The 22,865-nt window shown below is 42.5% G+C and overlaps 1 protein-coding gene across 1 annotated transcript in view; it reads left to right on the forward strand.

The window, feature by feature from the left end:
• Positions 1-22,865, forward strand: part of LOC140740814 (rifampicin phosphotransferase-like) — a 196,223-nt gene that overhangs the window by 137,804 nt on the left and 35,554 nt on the right. The window contains exons 23-26 of the mRNA XM_073070343.1: positions 7,931-8,005; positions 9,232-9,324; positions 19,630-19,758; positions 21,712-21,796. Of these exons, the coding sequence (XP_072926444.1) occupies positions 7,931-8,005; positions 9,232-9,324; positions 19,630-19,758; positions 21,712-21,796 (382 nt within the window). The remainder of the gene's footprint in view (positions 1-7,930; positions 8,006-9,231; positions 9,325-19,629; positions 19,759-21,711; positions 21,797-22,865) is intronic.

Here is a 22,865-nt window from a genome sequence, read left to right on the forward strand (position 1 = left end):
CAGGCACCAGTTTATATCTGGCCGGTGAAGCCAAAATAATAACTTTTGAATGTTCGATGCCCAGTAATAATGAATAAAGCTAGGAAGGCCCATTCCACCTACGTCACAACCTCTTTGGAGAGTGCGCTTATTAACCCTTGGGACCTTATTTTCCCAAATAAAGGAGGTTATAGCTTGGTTGACTGATTTGAAAAATAACTTAGATAAGAAAACTGGCAAGCACTAGAACAAGTAAAGAAATCTGGGAAGTACAGTCATTTTCACCGATTGAATTCTCCCAGCTATAGTAAGGGGTAAACTGCACCATCTCTCAAAATCAGCCTTCATTTGGCTAACCTGAGGCCTGTAGTTAGCTTCAAACAGAGATGTAAAAGAGCGAGTAATGTGTATACAAAACCATCTTGAGATAAAAGAAAAGGCAAAGATTCCTGTCGGATCTGTAGGGCCAAGTAATTAATGGGAAAACATTTGCTTTTTTGGAAGTTCAGTTTATAGCCAGAGAAGGCTCCAAATTGACCTAATAATGACACAATAGCAGGACTGCTACCTACAGAGTCACTAACATAAAGTAAAAGGTCATCAGGTTATAGGGATACACGGTGTTCCATGTCCCTCTCCTTTTTCAATCTTTTTAAAATTATTATTATTAATATCAACATAATAAGATTGATACATAGATAATGGGATTACAAACATACACATTTCAACTGAACATGAAAGAATACATAAGCAGTAGTTACAATATAAATGAGTCTTCCCAATTCATGGACGATACAAGTAACATATAAACAAGGCAAACCTAGGTATATCATAATATATATTAAAAAAAACAGAAAAGAGAAAAAGAAAAAAAAAATTATGCAAGAAAAACTAATCTAACAATCTAATAACTAATAAAGAAAAAAACAAAAAAAGAAAATGGAAAAAGAATTTTTTTTTAAAAAAGGGCTGTTTATAATATTTAACAAAAATACAAAATCATCAGTGTCGTCAACTCCGATCCTCTCAACATATGTAAAATCAAAACTGGAAAAACAAATAGGCTTGGAACAGGGTCACATTACATCATATGAAAATATTGGATAAATGGTCTCGATATCTTATCAAATTTAATAGAAGTATCAAATACAACACTTCTAATTTTTTCTAAATTTAGACATAACATAGTTTGAGAAAACCAATGAAATATGGTAGGATTAATTTCTTTCCAATTCAACAAAATAGATCTTCTAGCCATTAACGTAAGAAATGCAATCATTCGACAAGCAGAAGAGGAAAAATGGACTGAGTCCATCATTGGTAAACCAAAAATTGCAGTAATAGGATGAGGTTGTAAATCAATGTTCAATACCGTGGAAATAATATCAAATACTGTACTTCCTACCTTTCCAAATCTTGTGTCTTCAGGTATTTTGGAGAATTTGTTTGAACTAAATCCTTCTCAGAAAGGGCTAATATCAAAACTCTACAATATAATTATGAAGATACGTTCAGAGCCCTTCTATAAGATTAAAAATGATTGGGAAAGAGAACTTAACCCTACTATCCCTATTGAGAATTGGGATAAAATTCTTCAATTAGTTAATTCATCATCTATATGTGCTAAACATTCATTAATACAGTTTAAGGTTGTGCATAGGGCTCATATGTCCAAGGATAAATTGGCTCATTTTTATTCCTATATAAATCCTATTTGTGACAGATGTTATTCTGAGATAGCGTCTTTAACTCATATGTTCTGGTCTTGATCGCTTTTGAAAAAATATTGGAAAGACATGTCCCCTCTCCTAACGCCTTGAAATAATGTAGTTGACTTAAGTGCAATAGGAAGAGGCTCAATTGCAATTGCAAAAAGAAGAGGGGACAATGGGCAGCCTTGGCGAGTGCCACGTGTTAATGGGAAATAGTCAGATTGAAAATAATTCATCTGTACACACGCTAAAGGCGAGTGATATAATAGCTTAACCTAGGCTACAGATATTCTCCAAATCCAAATTTCTCCAAAACACTAAAGAAGTATACCCACTCCACTCTATCAAGCGCCTTCTCCGCATCCAAGGAGATAACAACCTCCGGACTCGGAGAATCACCGGGTGAATAAACCACATCAGTCAGTCGACGGATATTAAAAAAGGAATGGTGATTTTTAATAAAACCTGTTTGATCACCTGAGATTATCTTGGGAAGGGGACATTCTAAATGGCACACTAGCACTTTAGCCAAAATTTTCATATCCACATTCAAAAGTGAGATGGGGCGATATGATCCACATTGAGTCGGGTCCTTGTCCTTTTTAAGAAGAAGTGAAATAGATGCCTGTGAAAGAGTAGGGGGTAAGGAACCGTTCCCTAAAGATTCCTGAAACACTTCTAGAATGACCGGTATGAACTTATCCTTAAATTTCTTATAAAATTCTATCGGATAACCTGAGGGCTTACCGCTCTGCATAGCCATAATGGCATTATTACTCTCTTCCTGCCCAAGAGCCCGATCTGAATTCTCCACCCCCTCTGGTTCAAGAGTTGGTATTTCCAAATTATCTAAAAAACGTTCCATATTTGTTATATCTGAGGGAATCTCTGAGGTATACAGAGAGGAATAAGAAGTTGCAAAGATGTTATTAATCTGTTTTGGATTGCTTGTCAAGTTTTGGTGCGTGTCCCGTATCTGGGGAATAAGTCATGATGCAGCTTGACGCTTCAACTGATGAGCCATAAGCTGGCTCGCCTTGTCACCATATTCATTATAGAGGCCATGTGTCTTAAGAATTAATTGTTTTGATAAGTTTGTAGATAGAAGATTAAACTTCGCTTGCAAATCAGCCGGGCTTTTATATAATTCTGCAGTGGGTGCCTTAGAATATTGCCTATCCAAGTCCAAAATAGATTGCAATAACACTTGCATTTCCTTCCTACGCTCTTTATTGGCATGTGAAGTGTAAGATATTATTTGACCCCTCAAGTAAGCTTTTAAAGTTTCCCAAAGTAAAGAGTATGATACTGACTCAGTTTTGTTAGTCTTGAAGAATGTGTCAATGTTAGCCGAAATATGACTACAAAATTTCTCATTGGAAAGCAAAAGGGGGTTAAGTCTCCACAGAGGCTATTTTCTAATGTTTAAAGGAAAACATAGGTCCAGTTTCATGGGCGAGTGATCAGATGTAACTATAGCAGTGTACTCAATTTGTCTAATCATTGGTATCAAGGAGCTATAAAGAAATAGTCTAGCCTGGAATAGCAGTGGTGAACATGAGAAAAGAAAGAGAATTGCCTGACCAATGGATTCAACAATCTCCAAGGATCCATATAACCATTTTGTTGCATAAACATTGAGAAGACCTTTGCCATACCAGAAGATGTTCCCTTAGAGCTAGACCTATCAAGCAGTGGGTCAAGGCACAGTTCAAATCTCCTGAAAAGATTAGCTGGTGTGTATTCAGGTTAAGTATTAATGACAAAACCTTATCTGCAAAGTGGACGTCATCCCAATTAGGGACATAAACATTTACCAAAATGACAGGTATCTGAGAGATCCAGAGACTATAATAAAGCGACCATTAGGGTCACTGATTACATCAGATGGTGTAAACTGCAGTCTTTTGGTGATTAATATTGCCACACCGCTGGACCTACATCTAAACCTGGAATGAAAAACCCGACTAATCTATGCTTTACAGAGTCTATTATGGTCTTCCACTCTTAAATGTGACTCTTGTAGAAATAGTATATCTGCTTTTAATTGTTTCAGATGGGAGAAAACTTTGGCTCTATTAACAGGACCATTGAGCCCCTTTACATTCCAAGAAATAAACCTCACAGGTGGCCTCCATCAGCAGCAGCACTCATAACCATATCAAAAGACACACAGGACCCACAATCCAAAACAGTGCGAGGGCTCTAGTTGCACACAATAACGCACACTGAAAAGAAAGTCTAGCTAATACGTAACATACAAAAGAATAAGCTGCCATGGTGATCCCCCAAAACACTCCCCCACCCCTTTACACAAACAAAAAAAAACAATTAATCCCCAAAAGCTGGATCTACCTCCCCAACTGAGGACAATCGCAGACATTACCAAACAAAAAACTTCCAAAGCGTTCCTCATACAACCAAAACTTACAATCTAGTCTAGGGTGGCTCCCTCCTTAAAATTTATACCATCACTTATTCTACCTTTAATATATATATAGGCTAAAGATAACACAGGTCAAGAAAAGAATTAAAAACAAAAAAAAAACTAGGAAACTAAATGCCAGAGATGCAAATACCAAATATTTACATTTTGCTGGTTGAAAGTTTTTGTTAATCAGATTCCGCAGCATAGCAGATTGACCTGATCACTTTCCACAAATTAAACTGGAAAAAATGAACAAAGAAGTGAATTGCGAAAATTAGCAGTTTGCCTCGGCAGGAGGACCCTTCAATGCTGCATGAATAACCTTAAAAAAAAGTCATTGCTCTTCTTGTTCTTCTTCTCCCCAGCACGAATGGTAAAACTCTTTGGCTGCCTCTGGTGTATCGAAATAAAGCTCTTTATCTTCATGGATGTCCAGGAGCCAGGCAGGATACAAGAGGCTGAACCTGAGCCCTTTCCTGTAAAGCAGGGATTTCACCTCCTTGAACACTGCTCATTTTTTCCCCAGCTTTGCACTAAAATCTTCATGAGAAAACTTGCGATGTCCGCAGAAATACAGCTCCTGCTTCCGTCTATTGATGATGCGTTGCTTATCTTGAAAGAAGTGAAAGAGAACCAGGAACGTTCTTGGTCTCGTTTGCTTGGCTTCAGAGTGACTGGGTGGCTTAGGCCTGACACGGTGAGCACGCGAAAGTATGAGAGACCTTGGGAAGAAATTTGTCCCCAGCACTTTGTCAAAAAACTCGGTCATAAATTTAACAGGGTCCTAACCTTTCAAATTTTCAGGAATCCACTCTCAAATTGGATCTCTGCGACTGATCTTCGAGGTCATCTAGCTTCCCCTTCAGAAATGCGTTTTCGCTCTGCAATGCTGCAATGGCGGCTTCAACGCTCGCCAGTCGGTCACTATAATCACTTAGGCCATCTTCAACCTCACGAATGCGTTCATCGTGCAACTCGTAATAAGATATAATTGGTTCCATGGTAGCATTCACTGGTGACAAGGCATCTTCAAGTTCTCTTTTTAGGGCAGAATGCACCGCTTGCGTCATGTCAGTAAGAAGTACTAAACGAAGCCTCTCCAAGTCATCGGGTAGCGCAGGTCCAGCAGTGTGCAGCAGCGCCGTAACCGTAACATCAACTTTCTTGCTTGAGGCTTCGCGAACTTTTTCCCCAGTTTTACTTCGAAGGTACATTTTATTTGCCTTTTCAGTGTCCAGCAACGTCCCAGGTTGTTCACAATGTTAAATATTCAGTTATCTCGAGCATACGGCAAAGATAAACAGGTAGATTTTCAATAAAAAATCGGGAGCCACACTCTCACGCACCTACTCACTCCATGCTCAACCCGGAAGTCTCTTATTTTTATTTTTGATGCTACATTGTTGTTGCCAGTCGGAGGTGTGGAGGCTCCACCAGTTTTGTTTGTTGCATGTTTATTTTTCCCTTACAATCCAAGTATCGGAGAGTGAAGGCATTACCGGAGTTATCCAAGTTCAAAGGAATGGATAAAGTTAATATCGTTCAGCGTTTTGGGAATGATCGACCTTCATTCGGGAATTGTGGCATGCACATTTGAGTTAAACCCCTGCAAGGTGGGGAAGGTTTGTGCAGTGACCACCCTCTAGCAAAAAGGTCAGTTCCTTTTATTTCCTCATGATTTCTTCGGACAAGGCATCTCTCGGCTGTGGGATCGGCAGATTCGTTGTTACTTTGAAGGAATCGTTGTTTCGGGGAAGTCTCTCCTTAATGACTGTATAAATCACATGGACTTTTGAATTTACCACTTTAAGTCTGTGCTTGGATGAGAACTCGTTAAGAACAGTTTCTATGTTTGACTGTTTGTTAGATATTGCCGCCTGTTAACTTCCAGTTAAGTTAGTCATTCATTTACTTTTCTAAGTTTTGAGCATGATGCACCATCAATAACTCTCTCTGAGACGTAAAGGCGAGATATCGGCTTTTATTGACTGGAAGAAGGAACAAGCAGTGGTTGACCACCATATTATATCCTGGAGACTGAGAGGCTGGGCTCAGGCCTCAATCGCCTTTATACAGGGGTCTGTGGGAGGAGCCACAGGCAGTCAGTGGGGGGTGGGGGGGGGGGTGTCCAGACAGGTATATGTAGTTCACCACAGACCAGAAGTTAATAAATCTTGGGATTTGTTTATAAACCCTGTCTCAGTTTCATATCAATTGCTGCTGCATTCGTAACACTATTATTAAGGATGAGGTTTTGAGGTACTGGGAGACTGGAGAGCACGCTTTGAAGGATAGAGGGGGAAGATTCAAGGGGGTTGTAAGAGATAAGTTTTTTACTCAGTGTCATGGCTGCCTAGTATGGTGTTAGAGGCAAATACATTAGAGACTTCCATGAGACATTTGGATAGGCACATGGGTGCAAGGGAGATGGAGGGATGCAGACATGGTGTAGGTATGAGCGATTAGTGCTTGGGTCTGTTTGATTTCCTTTTAACTGATTCAGCATAACATTGTAGGCTGGATGGCCTAATCCTGTGCTGTACTCTTCTATGTTTTTTTCCTTGTCATTATGCAAGTCCAAGGACGTGCTTTGAACATCATAAATATTTTAAGGCATTTTGTTTATCTGAAGCTACTTTATTTTTTCCATTCCTCCTAACTAATGTGACTAATGAGATATTTTGCCATGCATTTCCTCTGCTACTTTCTTGTCTACTTATTTAAATTGTAATAATTATTTTGCTGGTACATCATACTTGTAGTTATATTATGTATTATGTAATTATATTATTCGGCTCGAAGGGCCGAATGGTCTACTTCTGCACCTATTGTCTATTATATTCTCTGCTACATTTGTGTCATCAGCAATTTGTTTCTATTCTTCTTAATGGAAGCCTATGGGGGGGGGGCATGCATTCCCAACCTGGGGTCCACAGACCTCTTGGTTAATGATAGGGGTCCATTGCATAAAAAAGGCTGGGAAGCCCTGGTTTAGATTGACGTTGGAGTATGTTAAATGGTCAGCACAACATTGTGGGCCCAAGGGCCTGTACTGTGCTGTTCAATGTTAATATTTTCCTTTAAAGATATATATTAATTTTATTTGTCACATGTACATTAAAACATTGAGTGAAGTGTGTTACTTGAGTCAAATCAAATTGTAAAGAATCGTGCTGAACAACCTCACAATTGTCACCACACTTCTGGTTCCAACATAGCAAGCCAAAACTTCACATACATCTAACCATACATCTTTGGAATGTGGGAGGAAACTGGAGCACCTAGAAGGAACCCACACAGTCATGGGAGGAATGTATGAACCCCTTACAGGTGGCGGCAGGAAGCAAACTCTGGTGTTGTAAAATGTTGTGCTAAGTGCTACGCTACCATGCTATCAACTAAGTTGTTAAAGTAAATCACAGAAAATGAATTTGATGACCCATAAACTCCAACCTGTATTCCAAAAACAACTCAACTATTTTCATCTGGCCAATTTTGTCACAAATTGTAATCCCAGCTTCTTGGAATTGGTAAATTGTTTTTCGGAAAGGCTGTTGTATGCATAATTTGCTACTGTTTGATGATTACTTAATTAATGGATGATTGATGAGTTTATGCAGTAACAATAATACATTTTCAAGTCTGCTTATTACTTCAACCAAAATAACACCAGGCTCCACTGCTGCCTTGGCTCTCTAGCTACTGAGATTTTCATCCGTCTGTTTACCTCAGATGAATACATCCAAATTTTAAATGAAAGTGGAGTCAAAAGATTCTAAGATTAAAGGTTTAATTTGTTTTTATCTTCCAGAGCTTGAATAGCAACATGGAACAGAATAACATCATTACCAGTAAGAAGATGAATGACTTTGAGCTGCTGGGAAGGGTACTTTTTTGATTTATTTACACAGTACAGAAAAAAAATGCACTGAGATGCCGACAATGGGAATTTATGGGTACAAGTCCCAGTCTACATTCCACAATAATCATTCCTGATGACGTAGTCTTACCATTAACTAGTCCCTTACAATTGACATCCAGGTGGATATTAACCTGGAGTTAAATTGGACTAACTACATGAACACCATGTCTCCAAGAAGGGGTTAGAGCCAGATAACCTGCACCAAATAACTCACTTCCTTACACAGCAAAGCCTTTCCATCATTTACTTGGCACAAGTCAGCGCTGTCATGGAATGCTTTCCTTTTGCCTGATGAGTGAAGTATCAAAACTTTCACCATCCAGGACATAACAATGATTGGTCCTGTCTTTAACTTGAAATTGTTCGGTCTTCCATCAATCAACGTTGTCATTTCTTTGCCTTACTACCAGTGTATAGTGTTTGCAGTGTGTACCACCTGCAAAATTCACCAGAAGGGTTACCTTAGCCCTTGCACCTGTATCTCCCTAGCCTAATGTTGTCTACCACGAAGAAGGAAAAGGGCAAATGGTACAGGAGAACTGTCTGCACCTCCTCCTCCCAGTCACACATTATTCCTTTTTGTAAATGGATTGGCACCATATCATTGTTGCTGCAACTAAATCCCAGATCTCTTGTGGGAGTACTTTTCCCAGAAAGGCTAAAATAGTTCAAGATGTCAACTCATTACAAACTTCTAAAGAGCAATTAGGGATGCCCAAATCCTGAGAATGAATGTTTTAAAAAAGAATGACATTTAAATGCAGTGTTGAACAAGTGCTATCATGTTGTTTAGCTCTTTCACACACAGTGGTTGCTTAAATTCTGTAATTCCGCCAATTTCCTTACACTTGTAGAGTAACTCAAGCCACCAAGCTTTCTGCTTTACCAATAGACAATCCATATAGCAAGTTCTAAGGTATATTTTAGAAGGTGAAGCACCCTGTTTTGTAGTGCTTCCTTAGAAATGTGGTGTCCTGGGTGAAATTAATGAGACTGCTCTTCCCACCACACACCGTATGGAGCCTGAGTTTCACAGTAAATCCAGGCAAATGGTTGAACTTTAGGGGAGTAGGGTTATGTATATCAGCAAGAAGAGTGGAGATAGGATTGAATTAATAACAGACTAGATTGTCATCTTGCCTATTCTTGTTGTTCTCTTGTATTCTTATGTAGTACTGTTTTATTGATAGGTGCTGAATGAATTATCATTACATGATGTTGCATTAATTTATGGGAAATCACCCTTATGGAAGAGAGTTATCAATGCAATTAAATATCTACAGGTAAACTTATTTATGCTGAGCTTTCTACACATCAGTTAGTTCTATACAGATTTTGAATTGAGATTACTACTGCATACGAGAAACAAGTTGTAGCATCAAAAGTATTGTGTTTTTATAAGAATATGTGTGCTTTCTCCTAATTCGTTTGTCCACGATTTAACTTGAGCGTTAATCCAGGTGACTCATAAAACAAAATAACACAGTTTAAGAGTTTGAACATTAGCACTGAAGAATGGAAAATGTTTTTCTCCATTTTGCATAAGGACATCAGAGTTCTTGGAAACCTTGTTTGCTCCGCCTTTTGGAATTCGGTTATTTATTGGTAGTCATGGTTTAATTCCATGGAATTTCTAAATATGGATCTAAAGTGTTTTGTGTTGGAAGCAGTCAGCTGGAATTTCACAAGTCATACATGATGGACAGGACCCGGTAAAAGCACTTCTTACACACAAACACTGCCTCGTCACTCTGCTGTCATTGCGTTGAGTGGATGCACTTCAATTTTTTCCTCAGTATATTCCCATAATTAGCCCACTGTTTTCCCTCTGCAATTCAGAGTCAGACACCAAAGTTTAGATTAACTTTATTCCTTATTTGTACTTAACTATAAGTATGTAATTTTGTTAAGTGTTCTGCTGTTCCTCTGCTTGGTCCTAAACTGAGCTGATGTTCTCGGGTTGGCTTTATGGGGCCTTTTCTGCCATACACAGCAGAATATTCCATTTCTTTAGTAATGGGGATGTGTAAGTGTGTAAATGTTTTTTGTATACTGTATTAAAGGAAGTTATTGAATTGTGTAAGGTAAGGGAAACAAGTAGGGTGGTTATGGAAACTGATGATTAAAGAAGAGGAAGTACTAGAGCTTTTAAAGAATATAAAAGTGGATAAGTCTCCAGATCCTGACAGGATATTCCCTAGGACCTTGAGGGAAGTTAGTGTAGAAATAGCAGGGGCTCTGACAGAAATATTTCAAATGTCGTTGGAAACCGGGATGGTGCCGGAGGATCGGTGTATTGCTCATGTGGTTCCATTGTTTCAAAAGGGTTCTAAGAGTAAGCCTAGCAATTACCGGCCTGTAAGTTTGACGTCAGTGGTGGGTAAATTAATGGAAAGTATTCTTAGAGATGGTATATATAATTATCTGGATAGACAGGGTCTGATTAGGAGCAGTCAACATGGATTTGTGCGTGGAAGATCATGTTTAACAAATCTTGTTGAATTTTTTGAAGAGGTTACTAGAAAAGTTGATGAGGGTAAAGCAGTGGATGTTGTCTATATGGACTTCAGTAAGGCCTTTGACAAGGTTCCACACAGGAGGTTTGTTGGAAGGTTCAATCATTAGGTATTAATATTGAAGTAGTGAAATAGATTCAACAGTGGCTGGATGAGAGATGCCAGAGAGTAGTGGTGGATAACTGTTTGTCAGGTTGGAGGCCAGTGACTAGCGATGTGCCTCTGGGATCTGTACTGGGTCCAATGTTGTTTGTCATATACATTAATGATCTGGATGATGGGGTGGTAAATTGGATTAGTAAGTATGCAGATGATACTAAGATAGGTGGTGTTGTGGATAATGAAGTAGGTTTTCAAAGCTTGCAGAGAGATTTAGGCCAGTTAGAAGAGTAGGCTGAAAGATGGCAGATGGGGTTTAATGCTGATAAGTGTGAGATGCTACCTTTTGGTAGGACTAATCAAAATAGGACATATATGGTAAATGGTAGGGCATTGAGGAATGCAGTAGAACAGAGTGATCTAAGAATAATGGTGCATAGTTCCCTGAAGGTGGAATCTCATGTGGATAGGGTGTTGAAGAAAGCTTTTGGTATGCTGGCCTTTATAAATCAGAGCACTGAGTATAGGAGTTGGGATGTAATGATAAAATTGTACAAGGCATTGGTGAGGCCAAATTTGGAGTTTTGTGTACAATTCTGGTCACCGAATTATAGGAAAGTTATCAACAAAATAGAGTACAGAAGAGACTTACTAGAATGTTACCTGGGTTTCAGCACCTAAGTTACAGAGAAAGGTTGAACAAGTTAGGTCTTTATTCTTTGGAGCGTAGAAGGTTGAGGGGGGACTTGACAGAGGTATTTAAAATTATGAGGGGGATAGACATGGATAGGCTTTTTCCATGAGAGTAGGGGAGATTCAAACAAGAGGACATGAGTTGAGAGTTAAGGGGCAAAAGTTTAGGGGTAACATGAGGGGGAGCTTCTTTAGTCAGAGAGTGGTAGCTGTGTGGAACGAGCTTCCAGTAGAAGTGGTAGAGGCAGTTTCAATTTTGTCATTTAAAGAAAGATTGGATAGGTATATGGACAGGAAAGGAATGGAGGCTTATGGGCTGAGTGCAGGTAGGTGGGATTTGGTGAGAGTAAGCATTTGGCACGGACTTGAAGGGCCGAGATGGCCTGTTTCCGTGCTGTAATTGTTATATGCTTATATAGATACTTCTGCTTATTTTGTAATATGATTGTAACCACATTGTGGGGTGCATCATATTCGAATTCATGTGTAGTCTTAAGTTAACTTTGTTGGTAATTAAAGAATTAATGATGGTATTTTCTCATGCTTTTTTTAAAAAAAAGGAACTTTTTGCCGTCAGTTAGAGAGGGAGGTGGGGGGCTGCCAGTTGTTCACACTGGACAAGAATTAAGTATGGACCTATTCCTGTGTTCTCTGGTAGATATTATTTTGTAAATATTGATATTTTTCCTCCACTGTTTTCACTGATAACTGTGCTGCTCCAAAGAGCGCTATACGAGGTCATTTTTACCTTTGGCTATTAGGGCCTATTATAAGTTAAACTATAGCTGGGGAAGTGATGACCCCTCCTGTTAGGGTGTTTGAGGTAACTTTTTTAAAAATACTTTCTTATTGCTCTTCTAATATTTGTATATCAGTGCACTTGTTAATGCTACTGTGACACTAATTTCCTTTGAGATCAATAATCTAGCTATCCATCTATCTAATATTTGTTGCACCTAGTAAACACCCTTGCCATTGTTTCTTTGATCATAACCAATTGTTCCTGTTATGACAGGTCTGAAATTTAACCAGTCTTCTAAGATTTTCCCCCCATTTGCTGTGATGCACACAAGATGCTGGAGGAGCTCAGCAGGCCAGGCAGCATCTATGGGGTGGAATAAACCGTCAACATTTTGTGACAAGACTCTTCCTCAGGACTAGAAAGAAAAGGGGAAGAAGCCAGAACAGGGAGGTGGGGAGGAGGGGAAAGGGTTACAAGCTGGCAGGTAATAGGTGAAGCCAGGATAAAGGAGAGGTAGAGAAGTTTGGGAGTGGGGATAAAGTGTGAATCTGGGAGGTGATAGGTGGAAAAGCTAAAAGGCTGACAAAGCAGCAGTTTGCCTTGCATTTGTTCACAAGGATGTGGACACCTCTGGCAGTGAAAGTACTTATCTAAATTTAAGGATGGAAGCTAAATAAACAAACATGGGAGTGAACCCTTCACCAAACTACAGTTGGGAATTGACTCACTGAAAACGTGGAGCTGAAAGTGGCAAGTGAAAGGAGTCAACAAGGTGACAGGGAGTTGGTTAGAGGGCCACACCAGCCATACCATGTACCAAAGCCATCTGCAATCAATAGTTTGTAAGTCTTGGCTGCTGTAGTTAATATTAAAAAAATTCTAAAAACATGCTCTATTGTGCACATTTGGAAGACATTGCTGGTCTAATTTTAAACCAAATGTTTGATGAGTAAATTTGATGAAGTTTTAAATTTAACATCATTAAAGTACTAATTAAACGTATACTTCAATAATTCTTAGGAATGTTCTATAATGTAAATTAAACAATTTCAGCTGACTTTTTTTTCCCCGAGTAATATAGAAAACAAATCTTTATTATAATGAATGTCAGTGATTTATTTTTAACAAGATACACGTTTAAAATAAGTATCCTTTGGAGGTCTGATAATAGACAATTAAGAGTTCATGTTTTACTTTTTAATAGGATGTGGGTGTCAGCAACAATTAATGAGAAAGCAAAGTTGAATATTGAACTTTATTCCAAACAGATTGGAGTGTAGAAACTTGGTACACTATAGAGTGTTGATGGGACCACATCTGGAACATTATATGTGCTTCCACCTATGAGGGAGGGGACATACAATTCAAGTTTAATTCCGTTTTGAAGTTTACCTGTCATTCAATCATACACGAGTACCCAAAATACAGCGTTACTCCAGGGCCAAGGTGCAAAACACAGTACCAATGGTCACACAGCACAAAGCTTACATAGCGCATAGAAGATAATGAAGAGGTATCAGTAAGATACAGCCACGCAATATGATTTGAGTCATCAATGCTGCAGAAGTCTGTGGTGTACCACAGTAGAGTCTGTCTTCTGCTGAGTGAACACTAGGGGCAGCACCGACTCCAGCCTGGACACTTTGCTACGCTGCCCCCGATACAGCGCACCGACTCTGACACCTTCCTCCTGGCAGCTGTAAACAGGGGACACTGCAGCCTGAGGCCTAGTCCATGTGCATACAAGATAGCAAGCACATATAGGATATCAGTAAAACACAACCACACAGTGTATAGAGTCCTGACCCTGATTCCATCAATGCTGCAGAAATCTGCAGGCAACCACAATGGGTCTTGTCTTCTGCCGGGCAAATACTGCGATTCTTACTGGCAATAAGGGATTGCCTATTGAATATGGATGTAAGGTTTCACTGCTAATGTACTGGGTTTTTTTTTTGTATTATTCACTGCTGAAGTAACGGTTTCTCTGTAGCAACGATGTTGGGGTTAAGGCTGGAGATAATAGGACTGTGGTTGCATGTTAGCCAATCAGGATTTTGTTGCCCTGTCTTGTGATTCTGGAAGCAGTTGATTTTACGGGCTTTTGCCAGAGGGAGAGTGAAAGATGAAGAGAGAAAATGCGAATGGAGAGATTTGGTAGACCACCGGATGGGGTGGACTCGGAGCGAGGGTTCGAAGAGCAGCGACGATCAGAGGAGGTCAATGGGGACCGATCAGCCTATGAATGAGCTCCAACGTTGTGCACAGACTGTTTAATAAGATTTGGGCACTTTTTCTTTCATATCTCGTTTCTCAACTAACCATATTGTCAAAGTAAGAGTTATAAAGCAGCTTAATCTTTTAATCACATATTGTGTACTGTTTGTTGTTTCAGGGTACTGATTTAGGACACATCGCATAGCATCCACCCAAACGAGATTTCTTAAGTTTGGCTGCACAAGGGGGTTATCACCCCCCCCCATACTAAGCTGCTAGGCGAAGCGAGGGTTACAGTTGTGGGGGTTATGTTCAGGATTGATTCCGTTAGATGCTGTGTAATTACCCTGAGCAATGAACCAGTGGGGCAGATATTTGTACTCCAGATGAATTGTTAATTCCACTGTTAAGTACTGTAAAGTTGTGATTGTGAGCGGAGGTTTGATAAAATGGCGGGTGCAGCTCTCGTTTTAATGCAGACCAGCGCTGAGGTAGCTGGGGGGTGGAGATTTCAAAAACAGCGTTCAATCATTTCTGAGGAGTGAGGGGAAAGGGTGGTCAGATTTGGAATGTCTAGTTAGTCCACGTCCCCCGGTGAAGAGCAAGAATTCTGAGGTAGTATCCGCCCTTACTTCTCTAGCGAATAAATGGAAAAATCAGATTCAAAGTCCCAGCTCTGGCAGGCTCTACCTAATCTCTGGAATAACGCCCATCCCTAAAGGGGAGGAGGAGTATGAGACTTGGGCAGAGCGGACCTCCCAGTTGTTAGATGAGTGGCAGTGCTCGGATGATGAAAAGCGGCAGAGATTGGTTGAATGTTTGAATGGGCGGGCCGCTGACCTCGTCAGAACTGTCAGGTTAAATTATCCTGTAGCGACACCTGTCAAGTATCTGCAAGCATGTTTGGTCTGACTGTAAGCCCAATGGAGCTCCTGGTGGGGTTTTGCAACGTGTGCCAGGAGAAGGGGGAGAAGCTTCCTGCTTTTATTTTTCAGCTAGAGAGGCAGCTAAATTGCTTGTAGCACAGAGGGGTCATACAGGCGGCTGAGGTGGATCAGTTAAGAACGGACCAGATAGTCAGGGGGGCCCAGTCGCATGACAGGATTGCTTGGGGTCTCTGACAATCTCGTAAGATATGCCCCCTCCATCTTTTGTTGAGCTGATCACAGAGGTATGGGAAGAGGAGAACGCAGCGGAGGTGTGGGAGGACTCCGTCAGCACGGTACAGTTCTCGGTAGTAGGCCCCTGCAGTGAAGTGACCACAGATAGCCTACCCTGGGGAACGGTAGAGGAGATTGTGGCAGAGTTGAGAACGGAGATATTTCAGCTGTTATCAGTGGGTGTGACCCCCCATATACTGGAGCCGATGGGGGGGGGGGGGTTGCAGATTCCCCAAGGGGACGAACAGTGCAGAGGGCTGCTGGCAACAGGATGTCACGCCAGAAGGAGAGGGAGCCCCCGGGTACCTCAGCAGGGGGAGTCATTGTGAAACCTAGAGGAGACCCAGTGAGGGACCGGCCTGGTGTCTTTGGGGAACACGTTCCCAGCAATGTACCAAGGAACCCCCGAAAGCGAAAGGCCCAATTCTTGAAGGCTTAGTGGAACCATGCTCCAGTGTGTCGCCTTGGATAGAGGAAATTTGCGCTAAAGCCATTCTCGATACCAGGTCGTAGGTCAAGTTACTGTACATTTGTTTTACAACCGGTATCTGAAGCATTTACCCTTGACACCATTCAATGCACTGGCAATTTGGGGTATCAGTACTGGTGATTATCCATACGATGGTTATTTGTCAGTGGAACTGGAGTTCTCAGAGGCCGATGTGGAGGTGTCTGAGGTTCTTGATGCAGTGGTGCTGGTTTGCCCGGACCCTGTTGAGATGGGCAGCGTTTCAATTCTGCTGGGGACCAATAGCCCTCTTGTGAGGAGGCTCAGGGGGGCCTGCAAGGAGAAGGCTGGTGAGAGCTTTCTGGGGAAATTGTCTGTGCACCCAGTGTTTTGAGCTGCCTTTGAGGAAGTGGGCGGCAGCATTGGGCCGGATATTGGATTTAACCGAGGGACTGTGTGGTTCACCCAGTCAAAGCCAATGGTGGTACGGCCCAGGGAAGTAGCAAGAGTGATGGGGACCCCCAAATTTCCCGGAGTCCCTGAGGGCAAAGCCCCCTTAGTGGATGCTCTGGAAGACCACTAGGGGGAGTTGGGGTTTCCTGCTGGGGTACTGGTGAGGCCCGAATTGCAGAAGCCCTCGGTTGTACAGGTGAGCAGGATGACGGTGATTGTCAGGAACACTACGAAGAGGGAGGTCACCTTCGAGAGGGGGATGCCCCTGGCGCATTTGTTCTCGGTGACGGTAATGTCTAGTGTTCATGTGAAACAAGCCAGGGAGAAACTATTGGCAAAGGAAGGGAAATTGACCGCTGACTCATTCAACTTTGGGGACTCCCCAGTTCCTGCGGGTTGGAAAAGGAGGCTGGTAGAGAAGATGCTGAAGCTGGAAGGTGTCTTTTTCATTGGTGAGTTTGATGTGGGTTGTTCCAAGAGCACGTGTCACACTATCCGGGTGACCGAGGACACCCCGTTTAGAGAGAGGTCGTGGCGACTGGCCCCTGCAGACGTGGAAGACGTGCGGCAGCATTTGTGTAAGTTGAAGGAAGCTGGGATCATCACTGAGTCCTGAAGCCCCTATACGTCCCCAATAGTAGTAGCCCAGAAGAAGAATGGGAAGGTACACGTGTGTGGACTACAGGACTCAGGCGCACTGTCCCCGACCAGTATACGGTCCCGAGGGTCGAAGACGCGCTGGCCTGTCTGAGTGGTGCGAAGTGGTTCAGTGTGTTGGGTTTGAGGAGTGGATATTACCAGATCCACATGAGTGAGGCTGACAAAGAGAAGATGGTATTTATATGTCCCCTGGGATTCTTCCAGTTTGAAAGGATGCCCCAGGGCATCTCAGGAGCCCCTGCAAACTTCCAGCGGGTCATGGAGAAGACGGTGGGGGATATAAACTTGCCTGAGGTGTTGGTGTATCTGGATGACCTCACAGTGTTTGGATCCACCTTGGAAGAACATGAAGCGAGGCTGCTGAAGGTGCTGGGCCGCCTGAAATCTGAAGGGTTAAAACTCTCCCTAGACGAGTGCCAGTTCTGCAAAACGTCTGTTAGCTATGTCGGACACATAATCTCGTGGAATGGAGTCGCTACAGACCCGGCTAAGATAGAAGCGGTGACCACTTGGCCAAGGCCCCAGACTGTGAGCACTCTGCGCTCGTTCCTTGGGTCTGTGGTTATTACCGGAGATTCGTGAATGGCTACACCAAAGTGAGTCACCCCTTGAATCAGCTTTTGTGTGGTTACCCTCCCTTGGGGAAGAAGGGGAGGGGGGAGAAAAGGACAGGAGAGTGGAGAATATCTAAACCCGTCAGAGCCCTTTGGACAGACATGGGATGTAAAATGTGAGGAGGCTTTTCAGTTGCTGAAGGAGTTGCTGACCCAAACTCTGGTGCTGGCTTTTGCAGACCCCCGATTGCTGTATGTACTGCACACAGATGCCAGCCGAGAGGGTTTAGGGGGCATCCTGTATCAGGATCAGGGCACCGGGTTGAGGCCTGTGGCATTTGTCAGCCGGAGTTTGTCACCTTCCGAGAGAAACTATCCCACGCACAAGTTGGAATTCCTGGCGTTGAAATGGGCGGCGGTGGATAAGCTGAGTGACTATCCCTACGGGGCCAAGTTTGAGGTGAGGACGGACAAAAACCCTTAACTTACAAACGTATATCCTGACCTCAGCGAAACTGGATGCCACAGGCCATTGATAGTTGGCAGCATTGTCTGCCTATAATTTCAGCCTGAGGTATCGGCCGGGGAGCCGGAACACTGATGCGGATGTTTTGTCCCAACGGGTGCATGAGGGACTGGACAGGGACAAGGAGTGGGAGAGCGTTCCTGCCCCTGGGGTGAAGGCCATTTTTCAGTTTGCCATCACCGTGAAGGCAGAGGGAAAGGAGGGGCAGGATCGAGCGGTAGATCAATTGGGGCTTCTGATGATGCCACACCCGTTTACTGTAACCTGACTGTCCCGAAGACAAATCAGTTGCCGGAATTGAGTGTTGGGGAAGTGGCAGCTGCTCAGGGAGATGATCCGGTCATTGGCACTATTTGAACTGCGGTTGAAAAGGGAGACATGGCTCAGGTGGAGAAGACGAAACACGCTCCAGTGCCTCCATTACTGAAAGAATGGCCTTGGTTGGAGTTGTAGAACCAGATCTTATACCGGGTCATGTCACCCCCGGGCCAATCTCAGCATTGCCAGCTGGTTCTGCCGAGGAGTATTGGAGGATTGTGTTGAAGTCACTTCATGATGATTCTGGACATTTGGGGTGGAAAACACCTATGGATTGCTCGGAGACCGGTTTTACTGGCCCCGAATGAGGTCGGAGGTCAAAGAATACTGCAAGCCGTGCATTCGCTGCGTACGGTGGAAGACACTGCCTGCACAGGCAGCTCTTTTGTCCCACTTGCAGAGTGCAGGGTTCCTGGACCTGGTGTGTATGGATTTCCTGTCCATAGAAACCGATGCCAGCAACATGGCGAATGTCTTAGTCATCACCAGATATGCTCAGGCTTTTCCTACCAAGGACCAGAGGGCGACTACGGTGGCAAACGTGTTACGGGAGAAGTATTTCATATATTATGGCCTTCCCAGGCGGATACATAATGACCAGAGACAGGACTTCAAGAGCAGACTCGTCCATGAGTTACTGGGCATGCTTGGAGTTTAGAAGTCGAGGACCACGCTCTATCACCCGGAGGGTGATCCCCAGCCCGAGAGGTTTAATTGGACCTATCAGTTCAAAAGGCAGTTAAGAGTGGGTCACATTATTAAGCATCTGGATTTCCTCCAAGCTAAGGCTAGTAAAAAGAGCAGCTTTCTTCATTAAGAAATGTTAGTGAATCAGACCAATAGTTTAATGGTTATCACTTCCGAGACCAGATGTAACATTTAACATTATGTTTAACTGAATTACACAAATGCCTCCAATTGTCTGGGCCACTGGCCATTAGACCTGTAACTTAATAATAATTCTACTGTGAGCACTGAACACATGACCACTCCTTGTAATTTATCAATTTATTTCCTGACATGGGAAGAAAAATAGGGCTGTTTATTGGTTTTTCAAGCCAAACGTTGATGGAATGATCTAAACCACAATAATTATTGTAAGTGAACCACCATTTCATTTACAAGACTTAGCCTTTTATATGTCCCAGAATGTAAGGAAGTATTTGTGTGCCATTCATTAACTTTATTTGCTACATTTCCAGTATATAGTCACTGCTGGGTCACGGGTAAATGTATTAATGAAGAAGATGACAACGTACCAGATTCAACCTGCAAGCAACGCACGGGACTTATACTTCAACATTGATCAGCAATTATCTGACTACTTTGAGGTGGGTGTCTAGCAACAGTGTTTTGTGACATTGTTTGATGTAGTAATTAAGTATTATTCCATTGTATGACAATAATTGTAAGAATTACAGTACTGTAAAAAAGTCTTAGATATACAAAAAAGACCATAAGACATAGGAACAGAATTAGGCCATTCAGCCCATCAAGTCTATTCTACCACTTCATGGCTGATCCTGGATCCCATTCAGCCCTGTATACCTGCCCATTCACCATATCCCTTGATGCCCCAACCAATCAGGAAGCTATCAACTTTTGCTTTAAATATACCCATGGACCTCAGTCTGTAGCAGAGCATTCCACAGATTCACCACTCTTTAGTTAAAAGAATTCCTCCTTACTTCTGTACTCAAGGGTTGCCCTTCAGTTTTGAGCCTGTGCTCTCTAGTTCTGGATATCCCACCCAGGGAAACATCCTCTCCACATCCACCTTATCTAGTCCTTTCACCATTTGGTAGCTTTCAGGATATCCCCATCCATTCTTCTAAATTCCAGTGAGTACAGGTACAAAGCGGCCAAACACTCCCCAAGTTAACCCCTTCACTCCCGGAATTATCCTCATGAACCTCCTCTGGACTCTCTCCAATGACAATACCAAGTGAAGACTGTCTTGTAAAGCTTCAGCATTATGTCCTTGTTTTAATATTCTATTCCCCGTAAAATAAATGCCAACATTGCATCTGCCTTCCCTCCCACAGACTCAACCTGTGAATTAATCTTCTGGGAGTTTTGCACGAGGGCCCTGAAGTGCAGCTAACCAGAAGAGGCCCCTTTTATTCCCACACACTGTCTCCTGCCTGTCAGCCATTTCTCAATCCATGCCAGTATCTTTGCTGTAATACCTTAGGATATATTAATATATATATATTGTGCTTTATTTGCTATTATATTTGTATGATGTGTCCAGGACAGGTCCTCTGAGATAGTGACATGAAGGAATTTAAAGTTACTGACCCTCTCCACCTCTAATCCTCTGATGATTACTGGCTCATGGACCTCTGGTTTCCCTCTCCTGAAGTCTACAATCAGTACCTTGTTCTTACTGACATTGAGTGAGAGGTTGTTGTTAATACACCACTGAGCCCTCGCCCGCACGCCCTCGACACTCCCCTGCCCACACACCCTTGATACCCCACCTGACCCACACACCTACCCTTTCTCTCCTGCGGGCACGTCCTTGCCCCCGCCCCCCTCTCTCACGCACACTGATTCGTTCTCTCATGCACACATTCTCTGTCACACACACCTGCTCTCTCTCTCTCTCTCATGCAGACATTCTCTCTTCCATGCACACATTCTCCTCTCTCTCTCCCTCTCCCTCTGTGTACACTTCACAGTTTGATCTGCTAGTTCATGATTCAATCCATTTTAGCTCAAAAATAACCTTATTACATGGTTCACTAAGAACCTAAGGAATGTGGGAAGAGGTACTTTGTGATCAAAGAATGTCTATTGTGGATAGCATAGCACACCAGCTTTAATTTTTTTTTCCTCTTTGCTTCCATTTATCATTCATCTGCCACTATTTTCCAACTGTGCCTATGCTTTCCTCCCTTACCTGCAACAACCTGTCTGTCATCTTACATCCCTGCTCAGTAGACCAATCAGCTCGGCCTCCTGTCGCACCACACCCCTTCTTCTTGTACTGGGGCTTTCACTGCTTCCTCCTCATTCCTGATGAAGCATCTCAGCCCAAAACATCAGCAATCCCCTTCCTCCATCAGATGCTGCCCAATCCAGAGTTCTTACAGCAGATTGTTGCTCCAGAGTCCAGAATCTACCGTCTGATGTGTGTCCGAAACACAACATCTATCTGATGATGAAGATTAAACTGTGTGAAAGATGAAAGTGGTTATTAGAATGTGGAAACCAGAGTACGATTATTTGGAATATATTACCAGGAGCTGTAATGTTGTTTGTTTCTTTATTTTCTTTAGGTGTGGGGCACATCATTGTCAAAATCAAATAGCTCTGGAATGTGGAATGCGATTCTTGTGTCGGTCTTGTCAGGAGGGAAAACAGGTATGTATATGACGAGCATTAGCTCAGTGTCTCTTGGTGTCCAGTCCCTTAGTTCAGTATTTACATGGAGATTACAAAATAATTTGAATTGAGCAGCAGGATGTTACTTTTCAGTATTAACCAATCAGGTTGCAAGTTAGTTGCTGAACTGTCCGGTGGAACTTGACAATGAATTTGTAGCAATCACAACCTAGTCATCAAACCTGCACACAAAGGCAGTACCTTTATAGAGTACCATGCAGAGGCTAGATGAAAGCTCTTGGATATCTCCTCATATCAGCCATTGGACCGTGACTCCACCACTAAGCACCAGCCATCCTTTACAAGGATGTTGCCTGGATTGGGGAGCATGCCTTTTGAAAACAGGTTGAGTGAACTTGTTCTTTTCTCCTTGGAGCGATGGAAGATGAGAGGTGACCTGATAGAGGTGTATAAGATGATGAGAGGCATTGATCGTGTGGGTAGTCAGAGGCTTTTTCCCAGGGCTGAAATGAATGCCACAAGAGGACACAGGTTTAAGGTGCTTGGGAGTAGGTACAGAGGAGATGTTGGGGGTAAGTATTTTTACGCAGAGAGTGGTGAGTGTGTGGAATTGGCTGCCGGCAATGGTGGCGGAGGTGGATACGATTGGGTCTTTTAAAAGACTTTTGAATAGGTACATGGAGCTTAGAAAAAAAGAGGGCTATGGGTAACCCTGGTAATTTCTAAGGTAGGGGCATGTTCGGCACAACTTAGTGGGCCAAAAGGCCTGTATTGTGCTGTAGGTTTTCTATATTTCTATGTTTCTATCTCCAGCACTGTCAATGATCTTATATCAGGAGATCTCTCCTCAACAGCTTCTAACCTGGTAGTGACTTAAACCATCACTTCCCACTTCTATCCCTTACCAAAGGTCCCTTAATAGGGCAATCCAGTTAGACCCATTGTTTCTGCCTGATCTTGCTCCATCAAACTGATACCTTGACTCCATCCTGTCCCCTCTGTCCAGTCTCTCTCAACCTACATCCGGAACACCTTATATGACATCTATCACTTGGGCAACTTCTAATTCCCTGGCTGTCAACATCAC

Source organism: Hemitrygon akajei, chromosome 17 (genome assembly GCF_048418815.1).
Source record: "Hemitrygon akajei chromosome 17, sHemAka1.3, whole genome shotgun sequence".
NCBI lineage: Eukaryota > Metazoa > Chordata > Chondrichthyes > Myliobatiformes > Dasyatidae > Hemitrygon > Hemitrygon akajei.